The 19666-nt window shown below is 38.2% G+C and overlaps 1 protein-coding gene across 1 annotated transcript in view; it reads left to right on the top strand.

Annotated features, from left to right (window-relative positions):
* LOC113406207 (neuroligin-4, X-linked) overlaps positions 1-19399 on the top strand; it is a 186475-nt gene extending 167076 nt beyond the window's left edge. Inside the window, exons 3-5 of the mRNA XM_026649501.1 lie at positions 3185-3370; positions 5343-6132; positions 17171-19399. Of these exons, the coding sequence (XP_026505286.1) occupies positions 3185-3370; positions 5343-6132; positions 17171-18020 (1826 nt within the window). The 3' untranslated portion in view covers positions 18021-19399. The remainder of the gene's footprint in view (positions 1-3184; positions 3371-5342; positions 6133-17170) is intronic.
* Positions 19400-19666: the final 267 nt, after the last annotated feature.

The raw sequence follows: 19666 nt of genomic DNA, 5'->3' as shown, positions 1-19666 counted from the left end.
ACCTTGCAAAGTTCCAGCCTCCATATTCTATCAAAAATTCCAACCAATAGTATTCCAAACCCCATAGAGTGTCTTTTTAAAAGAGTCATAAAGCAAATTGGAAAAAAATCAAAATGCATTTTAAAAATATACCAGATTCCTGAAAGTCCACTGTAAATTCCCATCTTTGAAACAAAAGCACAGTCATTTATGTTAAGGAGTATTTAGTGTCACTTTACTTTATCCCTCAGAAATCTATAGACTAGCCCACACAGAAGGAACCAAGCTGGTTTATGTATTTCCGTGCAAACAGATAATCCCTTGCCTTGAATCTAAAAATGGCTTTGGGCAAATATTATGATCTAGTATTCAAAGCATGAAAGGATATATATCCTCATCAAGAGAAGATATATTTATTCATTCATTTTGTGTCGTATGGGGTTGCCATTTTGCCTTGATGATTAGTTTTTAAATTAAGAAACCTTGCTCTTTCAGTTAATGAGGATCAGCAGAGAACTATTGAAACAAAAAAAAATTATATGTTAAACATCAGATATTCGTTGATGGCAGTTTCATTCAGTCACCTTTCAGTACATTTAGAAGGAATTCAAAATCACAAAGATGAACCAGCTTTAACTTGATGCTGCTAGGAGAACTAAAATGTGTTTGGGCTCTGCATATTAATTACCTTTCTGTTTTAAAGGTTACAACAGTCACTTTCTCCCAGAGAGGTCATAGTTCTGATTTAATAAAGGCTTATGAATTACAGAATATTATAGAGACTTTGCAATGGACTGCAGAAACAAAACCAGCAAGGTTTATAGTTTGCTTGACAAACCCAAAAAAGATAATAAAGGGGTGTGAAAAAAGAACCAGACGGGTGTGGAAAAAAATTGTTCTGGCATTTATGGATTAATAGGTTCTTTCTAAAGTGTTAAATGGAAAAGAAAAGATAGTGCTACTTTTATAACTTCCATGCCTGTCCTGACTAAGGTTTTCATAAATAAGACAACATGAAAGGATCTTTTTTAGCAATTACAGTATGATTCATTTTGTAGTAAATTAGAGCAACTGTTTCAAAATGAATGCAAGTGCTTATGAAACACTTGTTGGCATTAATTATTAATTAGTAAATGCTAATTAAATATCAGAAAGTGATTTTGGTGAGAGTGCATTTAACTAAATTGTAGCTAATCTTGCTTTAGCACTGTCAGCCTTTATGACATCCTAGTTCAAATTATATATCCTAAATGTGGAGTTTTGTCCCTTTTTTGAAATGTATTCCTCTCGAGGATGTTATGTGATGTTGCTTTTAAATCTTGGCATAGATTTTCTGTACACAGTTGGGAATTTTACTATAGACCATGACAAGTGCTACTGAGTTTAAACATTGCCATTTCTTGTCTAATTTCTTTTGTTGTTGTTGTTTGTTGTTATGATTCTAGCTGTGTGTATTTAGAAGTATCTTCTGGACACTTAAGTAACAACCAGAGCCACGACAAACATATCTGTTCTCCCTTGGCAAAGCAGTTCAAATGGGCCATGTTTGCAAAGCCCAAGATTCAGTAGAATTACTTATCCTCCTCAGCTCTGCCATATCATATGACCAAAAGTTTTAGATCCACAGAGTGAGCCTAATGGGGAATGTGTCCAAAACTGGTGTGTATTTTTTTCCTAGGGGCCTCAAATTTTCTCCACAGAGGTCTCTATCAGCAGACAGCAACTTTTATTTCACACCAAGGGGGCTCTGGATCATAAGTGGTGAATGTTTATCATTTCAATCAGTCCCTGGGCAATGGTCCCCCAGTGGTTTGTGACCCTCATTTGGCAGCATTGTCTGAACTGGCCCTGATGATTAGCTTAGAAATGGCAATGTGTTACTCTTTTTTTAAACTCAGGACAGTTTTGAATTGATGTAAGGTCGTGTTAAATCAGTGGTGTCCATTTGAAAATGTTCAGCTGTTCTAAAGTGTTCATTCTAGAATTCTGATCTCCAGTCACATGATAGGATAAGCTCTCTGCAATTTTTTTTAAAGCAATGAATGACTATCCATGGTAATGTGGACATAGTGCATAGTTTAGAACCCAAATTGTTCCAGTCAGCATGGGTTAGTATGATGCTTTGAGTAAGCTGGTTTCAGAAATGCAAAACTAATCAGCAGGGCTGGCTTTAGGCTGATTCCCCCGATTCCCCGGAATCGGGCCCCGCGCCTTATGTGCCTTTTTAATTTTTTTTACACTCCCGGCGGCTGTCCGGGTCTTCAGCGGCACTTCGGCGGCGAGGGGTCCTTCACTCGCTCTGGGTCTTCGGTGGCAAGGACCCCCCACCGCCGAAGTGCCACCGAAGACCCGGACCGCCACCAGGTATTCAAATAGGGCCCCACAGTTCCGAAAGCCGGCCCTGCTAATCAGAGTCTTATTTTTTTAGTTCATGTTATTCTAAGTTGCAAGCCAAGTAGCAAATGTGGCATGCTTTATTTCTAAAATCTAATAACCATGGTATAGAGGGTGAAAAAAATAGCAAAACAACTTTTCATAACATCTCCAAGGAAGGATTTGGAATTCGATTTGTTCATATGAAGTCTGGATGGTCAGAGTTGAATGGCTGAGGATTGACCTGCTATCTTTCTTGTAAATATCCTTTGTAGAATTGGATTGAGTGTAATTTTTGTTAGGGTTTTCAATTTTGTTTTACTTATATTTCATTTATTTCAACTGTTGCCACATACTTGTCTCTGTATTGTACAAAGATTATAAATTACAGAACTGCTCAGTGCTGGACTATTTTGGTCAATGCCAAAATGAATCTAAATGAATGTGCAAGGGATCATTGTCCTGATGTCCTAATTCTCCCTGTGTGTTGTGGATGCACAATACAATAAGAACATTTGGATGAGGGATTTTTTATGTTACTCACATAAAGATATATCAAATTTGTGAAACCTTCAACCTGCATTGCTTGTTGGATATTGGGTTATTCTGAAAAAAAGAAATGATTTTTTTTTTGCCACTACACATGGTGTCTACTGTAGGGGGAAAATGTTCTATGGTTTTAACGTTTGCATTGAAGACATTTAGTTAGGAGTATGACCTTTTATAAAAATAAATTGAAGGAGAAAAGAAGGAAATATGTGTTGTGAATATGTGGATACCCCATAGCTAATTCTGTGGCTGGTGAACTAAAATTGTCTCTTTTGCCTTTTAGGTTTTCTAAGTACTGGAGACCAAGCTGCAAAAGGCAATTATGGATTGCTTGACCAAATCCAAGCTTTACGATGGATTGAAGAAAATATTGGATCCTTTGGAGGAGACCCAAAAAGAGTTACTATTTTTGGATCCGGAGCAGGAGCATCCTGTGTTAGTCTGCTAACACTATCTCACTATTCAGAAGGTAACGATCCTCTTGGTAAAATAAAGGTAAAAAGGGATCCTTTAAAACCTAGTGCAATTTTTTTTAGACTGAAATGCAAGGCAACTGACACCATCAAGTAGAAACTCAGAATTATATACCAACAACTTAAATGAAATACATAGTGGCCAGTATTCCAGCTGATTCATAGTAAACCTACATTATGCTTTTTACTATTGCATGAAATCAAAAATAAAACTTAAATTATAAATTTACATTTCAAAGTACTCCCCAGGAAATCTAAACTGTCTGGTTTATATTAAATTTTTCCATTTTCTCTTCCATCAATTGTCTGTCCTACTTGAACTAAAATGGGGCAGTGAGCCTTCTTTTTTTTATTTGCAAGATGCCTGTCTGTGCACATCAAGCATACATTTTAATGTCTTAACACAATGCAATTGTGTACAAAAAAGAGTAAGCCTCACAGATGTAGAGTCTCATCCTGCAGTCCATATGCATGTAAAGCTCCTACAGGGCTGAAATAAAAGTTTGAGCTGCAAGGCTTTTGGCCCGTGAGTAAAAATGCACTAATGTACAGTGCAGGTATTGAATAGCTCTACAGAAAGATTCCAGTAAGTATGATCAATAATACTGTACAAAAAAATTAGAAAAAGACCACAGTTCTCTAAAATCTTTGATCTGTTTCTGCCCCCTTGCTCCTCCGCCTGCTTCAACACACAGAGGAGTCTATAGGATAAAACTATCTTGCAGGGGATAATTGTAGAAGATATTATAGCAAGCATGCTTTATTTGAAAGTACTTAAAATTATTGCACATATTGGTACAAATAGGGCATAATGAGTAAAACTGGGCTATAAACTATGCCAAAAGCAAACAGATGCAGTGATGAAAATCTTCGCTGATCACAGCCTTGACATTCTGTAATTTGTGCAGTAAGTAATAATCATCAGGTGTATTATTCACAGTCAGTTTTCACCATATATGCTTCTGGGTACTCAGAGCTAACTTCTGTCTTAGTCATTGCTATTTCACAAATCATCCACAGTATGTAAGTGCTTTGTAGTCTGTATACACACTCTGGCCAAGACATTTTAGGTTGGATAGTCAAATAGGACATTTCAGTGTTCCCACCAGGAAGAAGAACAAAATAACCCAACTAAGCAAACAGCAAAACATATGGGGAAGATTCACTGGTATGTTCCAACTGCTTTGCTACACTCTGACAGCACACAGCAGCATTAAATCCGGGTCTCTGGTTGCTCTGCACACTGGAGAATAGCAAAGCAACCAGAATGTACCAGGTGAATCTGGCCCAGTATTTTCAAATCCTTTCAGAAAAATGCAAATATATTCTAATTTATCAGAATAGTCAATGATAACAGGAAAATATATGTAAAGCAGGTAATGGAAAATGATGTCAGTGCAGAAGGATCCTGGAAATCAAGCCTATTAAACTGTTTTTAGCTGAGCATTTTTTTTTTTTTCAAATTATATGATGCCTGGATTCTGTGAAAGGGAAAAAAAGAGTGCATAATTTTCCTTTGACCTTTAAACTAGTGAAGAGCATATTTATGTGAGTCATTTACACTCAGAAGAGAATATGATTGTATGTAGCTGGCACTCCTTCAAAGATTAAAAATGTTAAAGAACTACCACTGCGCTAAAACTGGGGTATTTTTGTTAAAAGTGTAGGGTTATTGTGAAAAATATATTTTGTCCTTGAAATGCTAACCTAAAACTTTCATGCTTTATATGTATGTCCATCAAGAACCACGGAGATTTTATCTAGAAGTCTATTAAAAGCTACAGTGAAAAGGAAGAAATTAGTTAAATTTAAATTAAATTAAATTTAAAAAGTTAAATCAGTAGAACTAGAACTGAAATACAGGAATCTGCATCCTTTCAGTATCATACAATCAAAGTATTCTTTGCTTAGTAAAAGCAGCATTTTTATATGTAATTTCATTTGCATTTAAACAATTTGCACCTGCAGGTTTATTCCAAAAGGCAATCATACAGAGTGGAACAGCCCTGTCCAGCTGGGCAGTGAACTACCAGCCTGCCAAATACACTCGGATATTGGCAGATAAAGTGGGCTGCGACATGCTGGATACCACTGACTTAGTTGAATGCCTTCGGAATAAGAACTACAAAGAACTCATTCAGCAGACTATCACTCCAGCCACGTACCACATTGCCTTTGGGCCTGTGATTGATGGGGATGTGATTCCAGATGACCCTCAGATTCTAATGGAGCAGGGAGAGTTCCTTAACTATGACATAATGCTAGGTGTGAACCAAGGGGAAGGCTTAAAATTTGTGGATGGCATTGTGGACAACGAAGATGGTGTTTCCCCAAATGACTTTGACTTTTCCGTCTCCAATTTTGTGGACAATCTGTATGGCTATCCAGAAGGGAAGGATACACTCCGGGAGACCATTAAATTCATGTACACTGACTGGGCAGATAAGGAAAACCCTGAAACACGAAGGAAGACCCTGGTAGCTCTGTTTACTGATCATCAGTGGGTTGCCCCAGCTGTTGCTACAGCTGACCTGCATGCCCAGTATGGCTCTCCAACATATTTCTATGCATTTTATCACCACTGCCAAAGTGAAATGAAACCAAGCTGGGCTGATTCAGCACATGGTGATGAAGTTCCTTATGTGTTTGGCATTCCCATGATTGGTCCCACCGAATTGTTCAACTGCAACTTCTCCAAAAATGACGTCATGCTCAGTGCAGTAGTTATGACATACTGGACAAATTTCGCCAAAACTGGGTATGTTTTGCATCTTATAGCTTTTTTCATTCCTATGATGGTTCTAAAATATTGAAGTATTCCATTGTAATGGTCCCAAATGATGCATCTTACAATAGAGTTACAGCACTAATTGGAATCACTAATGCAGAATACTGCTGTAAAAAGGGCTTATTTATATTAACTATATTTTTTAAACTAATATTTTCTCTATTAAACTAGTTATATGTGAAGAATGATGTATTGTACTTGCCATTAAAGTGGGGCAATTAATAAAAAGGTAAATGTCCTTGAGGTCAAAAGAGCTCAGCAACATGCTGTAAATCAGAGGAATTGTCTTTTTTACTGCAAGAAGAAATTGTGACGTAGATTATACTTATTCACTAAGAAACTCTCTAGTTTTCCATAAAGGGAAGGGAACTTATTGGAGAAGTGGATCAGGAAGATGTCCATTGGGAAGATTTTTCTCTTTGGGAGTCAGAAATGGAATAAAAGTTAATTTACTAGAATCTAGTAATCAAGAAAAGTCTCACACAAATCTGTTTAGGTGGGGGGAAGGGTTTTAAAAAAGGCTGGTTACTAGAACATAGAAAGGCATCAATGTTGTGCAGATATTACATACATAAACACTGAAGAAAGAACCTTCAAAGCAACTTAATCTAAGAGGCTATTAATAAATCCTGTGCACTAAGCCTTCTTCCTGGAGCATTCTTTTAAAGAATATTTCAGTATTTTAGTTAAAAAACAAAGGCTCTTTTTGTTAACTTTGACTCTTTGGTACTAAATTAAAATATAGCTACTCATGGCACTGTAAATCTTTCCAATGAACATTCAGGATTGGTTTCCTGAAACTGCAACTCTACTGCAGTGCAGTGAACAGTCTGCAGCAATATAGGAAAGGTTCAGAGATGCCTAGTGTTCTAACACTCAGAGGCTTAGCAGCTCTGACGGTCTTTAATGAATCCAAATGACATTCTGGGGAAAGCAATTTTTGCAGTCTTAATGTGGAGCATGAACTGAGTCAAAAATAAAATGCTGCATACAGCTTTGCTGGCTAAGACAAGACAAAACCTTTTGTAGCAGTGTTCACTAGACAAACAGGTGTTTTTGTATGTGTGGATTGTGCAGTACTGTGGTGACAGTGAATAGGTGATAAAATATTTAAGGTGTATCTGGCAACAAGAAATGGCAACAAGAAGGATGGACTGCTCAGGGGAAAACTGACTTAACTGACTGTGTAATCTATATGATGGTGTGCTATACTGACCGCTGCATTGCATGAACTTCTGACAGGGCTCAGAGACAGATTTTTTCGATGATTAGATTTTTATTAGTGTGGATAAAACAGCACACATACATCTAAGGATTCAGACCCGTAGAAAAATACCTTAGAGGAATTATTATGTAGGATGTCAAGACCTTCTCTGTGTAGTTATTATTTATAATTATATTATTATTATTTCCATAGAATGCAAACAAGTCAGACTTTTGTGTTTATTTAAGCCTTAGAAGAGCTCTTCACTGCTCCATCTGTCACCATTACTCATAATTTCAAGGCAGTTCCTACGCACTGCTGCTGGAGAGCTGATTTTAGCAGAATATGCAGACCATTGCCCAGTCCTCTGGCTGTGGACTTACATTCATATTGTACCTCCTAAAGACTGCACCAATGCTTCAGAAGGGTCATTAATCATTTCCAAAGCACCCAACTGATAATATGCTTAGTAAATGGAAATGAGACTGAAATACAAGATCTATTCCATTGTGGATTCGCTCCTTTACAAGCAGTCTGAAAAATGGATTATAAGTACAGCCCTGTAGCTATAAAATTCCAGGTGTCCTGCAGAAGGGGAACTTCTTTGTTTTGTTTTAACAGAAACCCCAATGTTACTCCATAGAATCCATCTTTTAGAACAAGAAATTCCCTAGTGGTTAAATGGAATCTTAAGCTCTATGACTATATTTGCTCTGCACCTCCAACACATCCAACTGAAATGAAAAGGAGAATTTCCTGTGGCAGGGGAAAATAACATCTTATAGACTATAAAACCTCAAACTGAGATTATATAAGGATTTATTTTAGGTAACTAGTCTCCAATCCACCCTCCCACATACAATTTGGATTCCAGGTGTGCAATCAGGCCTAATACATCAGAAGCACCTGATAGGTTTCAGATTTCTGTTTTTCAGTCATTGTTTTCCTGCTTTATCCTGATATTATTTGGCTGCTTTGTTTTTGTGCCCACGGCAATAAATATTGAAAATCTGTTCACTGTGAGACTATAACACTGCAGGTTTCTCTATAGCTGAACCATAAACATTAAAACTGCAGCCTGTTTACAAAAAAATACTTCTGACACTCCTCCAGTCCTGGATGACTCTCACACTGAGGCAGTATCTAGGAACTTACTGTACAATTACTGCTCAGTTAGTGCAGAGCTCGGAAGGGCTGTGCTGAGCTTCTAATTGACACACACCTCCTGCTGCTTAAAAACACACACACTGTTTAATGGGTCTACTGCCAAGGCTAGGTTTGGAGGACAGGTCAATACTGTAAAATCACTAGGTGTCAAAGACACAGCGAAAGGCACTGTACTTTTATTGTGTTTTACTTTGAAGTCAGTAACTGAAGCTAGAAAACAAAAAGTGACAAATAAAGTGACTGTTTAGTGTTGAATGGCTCATGCTTGAAATGAACACTTGGAAATTGCAATTTTCTGATGGTCCATTTCCCTTTCAGTGCTAAGACTATAGTTGTTAGCCTTCATTCATCATCATCTTGGCCTCTGAATCTACTCACCAAAGCTCTCTCTTACTAAAGCTATCCCTTAAAAATAGTGTGTGTGTGGGGCGGGGGGGGGAATACATTGTGGAATATATGCAAGAAGCTTTGTTTGAGGGATCACAATTAAATATTGTGTTAACTAACTTACAGAGTATAATATATATAAAAAACTGTTTGCATGAGATTTTCTTTAAGATCTGCTTTTATGCTTCCTTGTACAATCACAATTCCAATTTTACATGTTAAAGGAATTGGTCATATCATTCAGGCTTTATCACATCCTCCCACTGTAAGAACAGTGGTAGTGGGATAGAAGGCAAAGGAATTGTTGTAAGATGATCTTGTCATAGACTACACCTTTATTTCGCTCTCTATGGTCCACCATAGAGCACCTATTTTCATGCTTCTGGCTCCTCAGCCATCACCTCTCTTGAGTGGAGACACGCATCTCCCTCCCTCCTGACCGGGTACTTCCAGGCTACTCAGTTCCCTCACTACACTGTGAATTCCCTAGTAAGTCAAAGTGCTTCAGCAGATCTGCTTTGCCTTCTCCTCAGAGCCTATACACACACTGTAATTGCCCATAGTTAAGTTACCACACAGCTCTTTCTAAGCAAGCACTGTTATTCTTAAGTTAAAAGCATTACAGAGAAAACATGAAAAGAAATACAGCAACCTACACACATCTAATAAGCATACCAGAGATCACTCCAACTCCAACAGGGACTGTGGTCAGTAAACAGTCTTCAATCCCCCTGCCCCACACAGGGATTTTTCTATGGTTACAATTTCATAACACGTTTTGCTCAAGAACACTGATGAACAAGAACACTAATGAAAAGTTTAGTGCCTCCTTTATACAGCCCGGGTCTTCGATTTGGGAATAGGTAATTCATAGACAATGGATTTCTCCCTAGGGTATAGCTTCAAAAGTTTGGATCCAGAAGAGGAAATTGGAACTCCTTTTCTCCAAAGTATTTCTTACAAAACCCACTCAATCAAAAAATCATTCTTTTCTGGTCCATTGTTTAAAAGAGTCATTTGAAACTCATAACTCTTCCCAAAGTTCACATTAGTCATCTCTCCCCTTAAAGAAGTTACATATAGTCCCACAATAATACATCAAAGTTTGACTTTATAATACAATGAACTCACAAGATACATAAACTTAGCTCAATAAAGTTTGCCCAGGATATTGCAGGAAATGACCATATATGTCACAGAAGCTTCCTGAGTTTGCTTTGAATGCTCCACTGCAGGGAAGGGTTGGCAATGCCAAAGAAGAGGCATGGATAGAGCTGAGCTGATATTTTAGTTTAGGAGCCAAGCTGAAAAAAATCATTTTGGTTTGAACTGAAACTTTATTGTTTTTAATTGCTGAAATGAGAAAAAAATGCATTTGGGGCTGAACAAAATATTTTGTCCAATCCAAAACAAATAATTTATTTGTTTCTATTCCCTTTGGGTTATGTTTAGCTGGTTTTCACTTTTTTAAATTAGCTAAATTTATTAACAAAACACTGTTTCAAAATGAAAAATTTTAATGTTTAATTTTAGAATGGTCAAAACAAAACTTTTAATGTCAAAATGGTTGAAATTATCCATTTTGCCATTTTCCGTTTTTTTTTCCCAGGCAAAACTATTTGCTGAATTCAACCCAGATTTGTGAATAGTTTCAGTGCCCCTCCAAAATGCATTTTTAATGAATTTACTATGAAGAAGAAGAAGAATCATCTCCTAGCTCTAGGCATGGAGCCCGTGGGCACCTCCCAGTGGCTTGCTGAAAGTACTCCTCTTTGAGGTAGTGTAGGTACAAATGGATATCCATTCAGACTGGCTGATTGAGATCCATTGGGGCACATCCTGCTGAGTGATACTGCCTACCTCCTGCCTTCCCTAGCAGCCCTCTCTTGGCCCTCAGGAAGTATTTCCACCTACTACATATGACACAGAGGAGAGTCCTCAGGGAACAGGCATTGGAACCCCCCATTTTTATCTACCTGCCCAGCTCACAGTCTTCTGCTTCCCTCTACTTACATTAGTGTAGAGGAATGTATAGGCGTCACAAGGTGACTGGTTCCTTTAAGAGGGAATGCGTCCAATTCACCTGTGACTAATTAGTTGTCTCCCAATGGTCATGGGCATCTGGCCTCTATAAAAGATCCAGACAGTAGTTTAGAAAAGGGAGCTGGAAGGAGCAGCATGAAACCTGAGAGAGCCGCAGTTGAGAGCTGGTAGTGAAGAGAACTGGGGCTGAGAGAGACTGGATGAGAGCTATTTAGAAAGTGTTGTGGACAAGAGCAGTCAGAGAAAACTGGCCAGACCTGGGGAACTCTCTCATGTAGAAGGCTCTTGAAGAGGATCCTAGGTGAAGGGGAAAAACAGCTCAATCACTGCAAACCAAGTCTAAAAACTAGAGGGTTGATTCTGGAGGTTCCCATGAGAATGAATAGAACTTGCAGGCACAGGGACCTCAGGAGTGGAACACTACAGGGAGCCCTTTTGCATAAGGTATCAGTTGAGGGCTTTAGGAAAAGGATTGCAAGCAGCACCAGGAATTGCAAGAGGTTAAGGTCCTGGAATAGGGGAAGAAGAACAGGGGAATGGAGTGGTTTTTTGACTCTCAAGTGGGGGACCTGGAGATGGTGACACTGGAATGGGATGGAGGACTGCTCTATTTTAACATGTTGTACTTCGAGGGGGTTGAGAATTGTCTTACTTTGAGGGATTTTCTGAATGTTGAAATTGTACTAAGAAGTTGTGCCTGAAGCCAGGGCTTGAGTTGGTTTCTGAGAGGGACATTGTTCCTTTCCTGAGCAAAGGGAACCACTCTACTCACCTCTGGGAAGGCCTCAGCTGGAGTACCTTGTCCAGTTTAGGTCACTAATATATAGAAAAGATGTAGAGAAACTGGAAAGGATCCAGAGGTGAGCAACAAAGATGATCAAAGGGATGGAATGAAAGCTATACGAGCAAAGGCTGAAGGAACTGGGTGTGTTTAGTTTAGAAAAGAGGAGATTAAGAGGGGACATGATAGTGGTCTTCAGATACTTGAAAGGCTGCTACAAAAAAGATGGAGAAAAGTTGTTCTCTTTTGCTACAGAGGGCAGGATAACTGGTTATGAGTTCAAACTACAGCATAGCGGATTTAGATTAAATCTCATGAAAAACTTTCTAACTGTACAAAGAGTAAGACAATGGAAAAGACTGCCTTGGTAGCTCCTTTGCTGGAGGCTTTCAAAAGGAGGCTGGATAGCCCCCTCTGAGTTGGCATCTTGGCAGGGGATTAGACTAGATGTTTCTGACCCTATGATTCTATGAAAGGAGGTGACCATTCTCTGTAGTGGAGAAGTTGGAAAGCTCAGTCAGCCCCAGGGAATGTAGGGGAAATTGAAGTGGGACTTGACTGTATCATAGTTGGTTGGTCACAGAAATGTGCCCTGGCAGGGGTGAGCCCTGCTACACAGGCCTAAGGGAAAAGACATTGATTTTCCTATTGAACACCTTGTGTAATAGGTCTCTGCAGAAAAATAGTAGTAAAATACTTTTCCTGAACTCTACCAAATTTGAAACAAATGATAATTTGAATGAATAGATCTCTCAGTGTATAGGCAGAACTGGTAGTGATGCCTATTATTAAGGTGGCCTGATACTTTCCATTATAAGATCCTCAGATTTCAGTTCCTTCTAGCATTTATAGTTTATTTTGAATTCAAATCTTCACTATTTCTTACAAAAGATGTGTATATTGCTTACCCTCTAATATTTTATTTCTCTGTTTGAAGATATTGGTTGATTCCAGGTCTGTGTTATTGAAATAAAGTACAATCACTATTGTTTTGGTTTCATAAATAGATACAATAGTTGTCAGAAGCCAATATTATTAAGAGATTGCATGGGAAAAATCAGAAGTGTAAAGAGTAAACTCTTTTACACACACCCACTTGCAGCAAAACTCATTGTTGAGAGGAAGTACACTCTCAAGGGTGCCTTTTGCCTTTCTATTAACAAAGGAGTGCAGTATGTTTGCAGCGCATGTGCAGCTGCAACAGTGGCACTGAACTTCAGTTGCAGAAATGCATTTTGTCATCCAGCAAAGTCACAAAGTGCCACAAAAGAATGAAACATATTTAGAATACAAAAGTGCCTGTCATAAGTTTATTATGATAAGTAGCAGTTAATATATTCATGAAAACTGTTAGATAAAGGTTACAATTTGAGCAGCATTATGTAGAGCTCAGTGAGAGATGCGGCTCCCTGCAGAGTTCTCATTCTACTGGTGTTAATACCCAGAGAAATTCAGTAGTGTTTCATTGTGAAGCCTTCCGTTATCTTAACTGGCTGCCAGAGCTTCAACTTGTGTGCATGTGTTATTATTTTGCTCCTGAATCAGCCATCACATCATTGCAAAGACATTTATTTCGTGACACTTGAGAAGCAAGCTGCATGTAGGCACTTTGAAGAGCTGTGCATCAAGAACTGTAGGTTGGGCATCACTGAGCTACCGTATATAACTGGGGCATAATGACAGGAATCACAGCTCACAAAGAAGGAAAGTGGAAGAGAGTGGTGGATGAATTCTCTGTGATTTCCCTCTCTGGAAAGGTTAGGGTGACCAGATGTCCTGATTTTATAGGGACAGTCCCGATATTTGGGGCTCCTATTAGCCCCCACCTCCCATCCCGATTTTTCACACTTGCTATCTGGTCACCCTAGGAAAGGTCCACAGTTTGAGTCAGTCCCTCAAGGAAAATGGCTAGATGATACAAGAGAGACTATTCTCAGATACTGATCTGAAGGTACTTTGGTGGCAGACATTCACTTTGAGAACATTTCGGGTGTAGAGCGAATTTAGAGTGAAAACACTTAAAATAAGCATCATTAGTAGAGAGCAAACACTGATCAATAATTATATTCTAGCAATTATATGAAAAGAAGAATGGTGTCTAGGCTAAAGCACAAGATTGGGAACCAGGAATTCCTAGCTTTGTCATAGACTTTGTATGTAACTTTGAGCAAGTCACTTGGCCTGCCTGTGCCTCTCTTTCGCCAGCTGAAACACCCGGGATACTAATACTAACAATTAACTCAGAGGGATGTTGTAAACCATAATTCATTGAAGTGTTCTGAGAGCTTGGCTGGAGAATGTATAGAAACACAGAAAAGATTGTTCTTCTTTTATTATATTATTATCTGCATTATTCAGGAAGCATTCCAGTAGTTTTCTTTGTTTCATAAAGACATGGATGAGCTTCCAGAATGTCTATAGGCCAAAAGGTAAATTGAAAGGCTAAAATTGCAAAACAGGAAGTGGAGGGACAGTGCCAAGTGAAAGGTCCAAAGTCAAGTGAATGGCTAATTGCTAGGTGAAACCCACTATGCAGATCCACGAGCTGTTCACATGTGTGATATTATGTTCCCCATCCAAGACTATGGAATAGCTTCACAAAGGTTATTTCCGACTATTTTACGATATGGGCAAGAATATCCTCATATCAACAGATCTTCCATCCCCAACCCATACTCCTTCAGACTGGCATGTAAGGAGTTCCTACAGAGTGGGGCACTACTCCCCTACACACTCCCCAACCCTTTGCATTCGGAGTTGGAGGATGGTATAGGAGTATTCCCTTTATTAAACACACAATCCAGCTCTTTGTGGCGCGTGAAGGGGTGAGGGAAGGGATGGTTAGTGAAATCTAAAAACATGCCAGTTTAGCTGAGTGGGTTTTTTTTATTTTTTAATCTTTGCTGTAACCATGGTCAGCATTCTGCAGTCATTTACACAATGATAACATTATCTCAGAAATGACACTATGAGGTAAAGTAGTCCATCTTGCTGGCATTTCGGCATTTTATGGGTAAATTCCTGGCTCATTTGAATTCAATGACAAAATTTCCATTAACTTCAGAGGGGTCAGGATTTCACTTTACAGTATTGTCACATAAAAAGAAGTTGTCTTCATTTACATACATAGAGGGTGGGATGGAGTGGAAGAATAATAGTAAATGTATCCAGCCCATGATCCTGATCCTGTGTTTCATGAAATGTACTGAGTGCTCTCATGTCCCTTGGGTTTAGTTCTTTGAGCACAACTAACTTGCATTTGTTGGCTTAATTTATACACCTTCTGCACCTACACTGCAGAACATGGCCCAGGATTTTTAGGGCTATGAATTGGAACAGTGTGTGCTTAAGAAAGAGGATAGAAAATATGACACTAATTTCCTGCTATAGCTGTTCCAGGCTTTTGAGTTTCTAATGGGGGAAAATGACTTGTGCTTTTATAATCTATGTAAGTTTATCCAGGTTTTAGAATTCTTGTCTTGTGTCCAAAAGTACTGTAGTAGATATATTGCATCAAGCCAGTGCCTACTTGTCTGGATTTGCCAAATCCTCCTCTCTATTCTTTGAGAACAAAAGGAATACTTTATTTCCTTTTCAAATGCATGTTAGAATTCCTCAGAGTGGCAGCACATTGAAATCTCTGGCAGTATTGCTTGGAAAGGGAAAGCTCTACCTTAGCTTCAGACAAGGAGTAATAATATGGGATCAAATTGTGGCTCGTAGATATTACTTACAAGAATAAAATCTAAAAACTTCTGGAATACCCAACATATATCTTCAGCAGATGGCAGGCATGTGGTACAGAATAATATGCAAAATAAAACAAAACAAAATTAGATTAAGAATAATTTTTAAAATTGTATTTTACTTGATTGAATGAAGGATAAATTCCCCCTGGTAAGCAGGTGAATAGAAGCATCTTTAGATTATTAAAGCTAAATGCCTGTGTAGATCTAGCACTAAGGAATAACAGTTTTTGAACAACAAAAGAACCTTGGGAACATTTAATCATCTCATGGGCATTTAAAAAAAGAAAACAAAAAAGCTTTTAAAACTGTAATATTGGATGAGGGAATTCCTGGAACATAGATAAGAGCACATTAGAAGAAAAAGAAAAAGATTAGATTGATTTTTGAAAATGATAAACTAATGCATATGGGAATGGTGAAAAGAAATGTCAGTATAATGCATAGAAGATACATTATATACTTTAGTATGATATATTATAAACACGGACAATATTCTTTGCCCTCTGAAGGCTGAACCCTCCCCCAAAATGGAATATCTAACTAGCTGTTATACTTAGATAGAGCGTTCATGTTTCAAAGGAAGGAACATGCATGTTATTGCTAAAGGGCTTGTGCAGATTCAAATTATTATTGTTTTTGGTTCTTTTAATTTTAATTTCCCCCTGCTAATTTAAAGGCGGACATTTCATTTTTAAAAAGTCAAATATGAACAGATTTATACTGAATGGTTAATATATTTTTAAAGTTTTTTTTAATATCAGATGATGTTCTTAAAAGTATAAAACTGGAAAGATGGTAGAAATACAAATTTAAATGTTGGGCTGATCAGATATTATCCCCTTAGGGATTAGCTCCGAGCTCCTGTAAAAGCAGTTGGACTAGCACTAATTTCCCTCCCCACCCCCATCCTAAGACGTTTGGACAGGGTCAAAGCCTGTGATGCTATATTTAGTAGTGTTTAACACACTGTACTCACAAATAGTAATTCGTTAATGCAAATGATAGAAAGATTTGCCACATGTCAACACAAAGCTTTTCCCTCACGTGTTTGGTGAAAAGAAGAGCTAATAGTAGCATAAAGCAAGGCATATATATAAATAGATAGAATTTTTTCTCAGTTATGTGTTAGCCCTATGTTACAATGGTTTGAAGTTATTATATACCAACATTAATTATTATTATAATGTACCCTATATATTATTATTATATACCAACTTAAAAGCATTAGGCAGATCCTTAGCTGATACATCTTGTCATAGTTCCATTGCAGCCGGAGTCTGGTTGCCATTAACAGTCAATTTTTAACAACCACACAGTGTTACCTGATACCCTGAAGCGAAAGTCAAATCTTGAGACATCCTGAGCACCTACAACTCCCACTGCTGCAGGTGCTCAGTACCTCTCAAAAATTCATCTTTAATGCCTAATCCTTGAAACCAATGCCAAAACATCAGCTGATTTCAGAGGGAGTAAGATCAAGTCCTATTTTCTATGCTATATATAGGGAACTACTGTAATATCTCATATTTCCTGTATAGTAAATGTTTTTGTTTTTTTAATGGCACCACTGCAGGGTTACATTTAGCTAACGGTCTTCAGTTTCTGTTAATTATTGTCGGATAAAACAGAGTTCATTTCTTGATTGAGTGTAATATTGTTTTGTTTTTACTGTTGTAGAGATCCAAACCAGCCTGTTCCACAGGACACAAAGTTTATCCATACAAAACCCAACCGTTTTGAAGAAGTGGCCTGGTCTAAGTATAACCCTAAAGACCAGCTCTATCTGCACATTGGCCTGAAACCCCGAGTTCGGGATCACTATCGAGCAACAAAAGTCGCCTTCTGGTTGGAACTTGTACCACACTTGCACAACTTAAATGAAATATTTCAGTATGTTTCCACAACAACTAAGGTGCCGCCTCCTGATATGACCTCATTTCCTTATGTCACCAGACGTTCTCCTGGAAAGTTGTGGCCAGCGACAAAACGCCCGGCAATGACACCAGCCAACAATCCTAAACATTCAAAGGACACCCACAAAACAGCCCCAGAGGATACAACTGTCCTGATAGAAAACAAGCGAGATTACTCCACGGAGCTGAGTGTCACCATTGCAGTGGGGGCATCCTTGTTATTCCTCAACATTTTAGCTTTTGCTGCATTGTATTACAAGAAAGACAAGCGACGTCACGAGACACACAGGCGCCCTAGCCCCCAGAGGAACACAACCAATGATATAGCGCACATACAAAATGAAGAGATTATGTCATTGCAGATGAAACAACTAGAGCATGACCACGAGTGTGAATCGCTGCAGGCACACGACACTCTGAGACTAACCTGTCCACCTGACTACACCCTTACTTTGAGAAGGTCCCCAGATGACATTCCACTAATGACACCCAACACCATAACCATGATTCCAAATACATTAACAGGAATGCAGCCTTTGCATACTTTCAACACCTTCAGTGGAGGACAAAACAGTACTAATTTACCCCATGGACATTCCACCACTAGGGTATAGCTCTGCCATTTCCCCCTCTTACCCCACAAGCCACTTGGAAGAAAAAGAAGTAGAGAAAAGACCATTCACCATTGAACAACTTGTTAAAAAACAACAACAAAAAGTAAACACGAAGGGCAGTCCTTATTTTCTTACTGATCCTTCCCATAGAAACTCTCTGATATTAAAAATCAGCTTCAAACCCTGTGAAATGTGAAACATGTACATTGCTGTTATGATACTGCTTTAAGATCTCAGCCGCTTTGATTGAAAGTTGATGCCAGAAGAAATCACTTGAAAGGATGTTTTGAGAGTAACAAACAGAAGCAGAATCTTCTGGAACACAGAGCCAGTGACTGTACAGTTTTTTTAATATATGAAATAAAAACAAAAACACCAGTTCTTTATGTGCCATACCATGACTGGCCCTTGTTAAAACAAAGACATCACCGTGGGCTTTTATCCAGCATAAGAAGCTGTAACCAGAAGGGGGAAATAGGATTTTATTATTAAAAATAAGAGGACTATGCAGTAAAATACGTATAGTTCTGTGCAAAGAGATGACTTGCCAGCCTGAACTATATTTAAAGAAACTTTGTAAAAAGTGTACATAGCTGTGAGTTTAAAAAAATAAGCTTTTATTGACGTTTTCAGTTTGAAAAGAACTTTTAGAAATTGTGCTTTCAGTTGTGACCTATGTGTATATACATTAGTCATATCACCTCTGTTTCCTCCAAACCAAAAGGAGGATTTTCTTCTTAATTACTAGTGGTGAACAAAGACATGAGGTTTTTCTAACATGTTTCATTTATAGGAGGACATGGTGTCATACACAGAATACAGTTGTCTGTGTGACCTGCGTATTTTCCCTTACAGGTTACAGAAGTGCATGTTAAAGCATTCTTAGGAGACAGTTGTTTTTTAGATTTTTTTTTCTTTTCTTTTTGTGTTAGCCTTCATTAAATTGCAACACAGAGATGGATCAGAAAATGGAAATCACGATTATTGTTTTAAGCTTGTTGAATTGAGCAAAGAAACAACAATACAATGAGTCCAGTTTTGTAGTTCTTGGTTATTTTAATACATTAGGAAGACTTGCTTCACAATCTAGTGCCCTGACAAACGCAAAGAAAACCTGCCTCTTGGTCAGTCTTTTATGAGGAAAACTAGCTCTATATTCACCAGCAGCTGCAGAAGAGCTTTTGCTGAGGAAGCACCCACTCAGCTTTGCCAAACCGAGGGAAAATGAAATTTGACAGGGGGTGGGGTGGTTTGTTTGGTTTTTTAAAAGTGGAAAGGTCATGACTGATTGGTATGAATAGAGCTTTTTCAGCCAGTATCCCGTTATGGTGATCAAGAGTGCACCTGTCTGAAAACTCTATTTTTGCTGGTTAATTATATAGCAGGGACAAAACCAATCAATATTGTTAAGAGCTAAAAAGAGAGGTAGCTAAATGTGCTCTGTGTGAATTTATATGAAAATTCTGGACAGCTTCATTGTCAGTAAAAGGTGAAATTATTATTCTCCCCTGCCCTCCCTTAACTGGGGAACTAAGGGCAAAACAGAGCTGTTGCACAAGGGGCTCAGCAGTTTCATTTAAACAGCTGATTCAAGTGCGAAAAGCTAGACATGAGTTATTAACTGATGAAGGTTGTTTATATTTTGT

The sequence above is a fragment of the Terrapene carolina genome, unplaced genomic scaffold, assembly GCF_002925995.2.
Source record: "Terrapene carolina triunguis isolate 2854851 unplaced genomic scaffold, T_m_triunguis-2.0 Scaffold23, whole genome shotgun sequence".
NCBI classification, from domain to species: Eukaryota; Metazoa; Chordata; order Testudines; family Emydidae; genus Terrapene; species Terrapene triunguis.
This window is presented reverse-complemented; position numbering and strand designations above follow the sequence as displayed.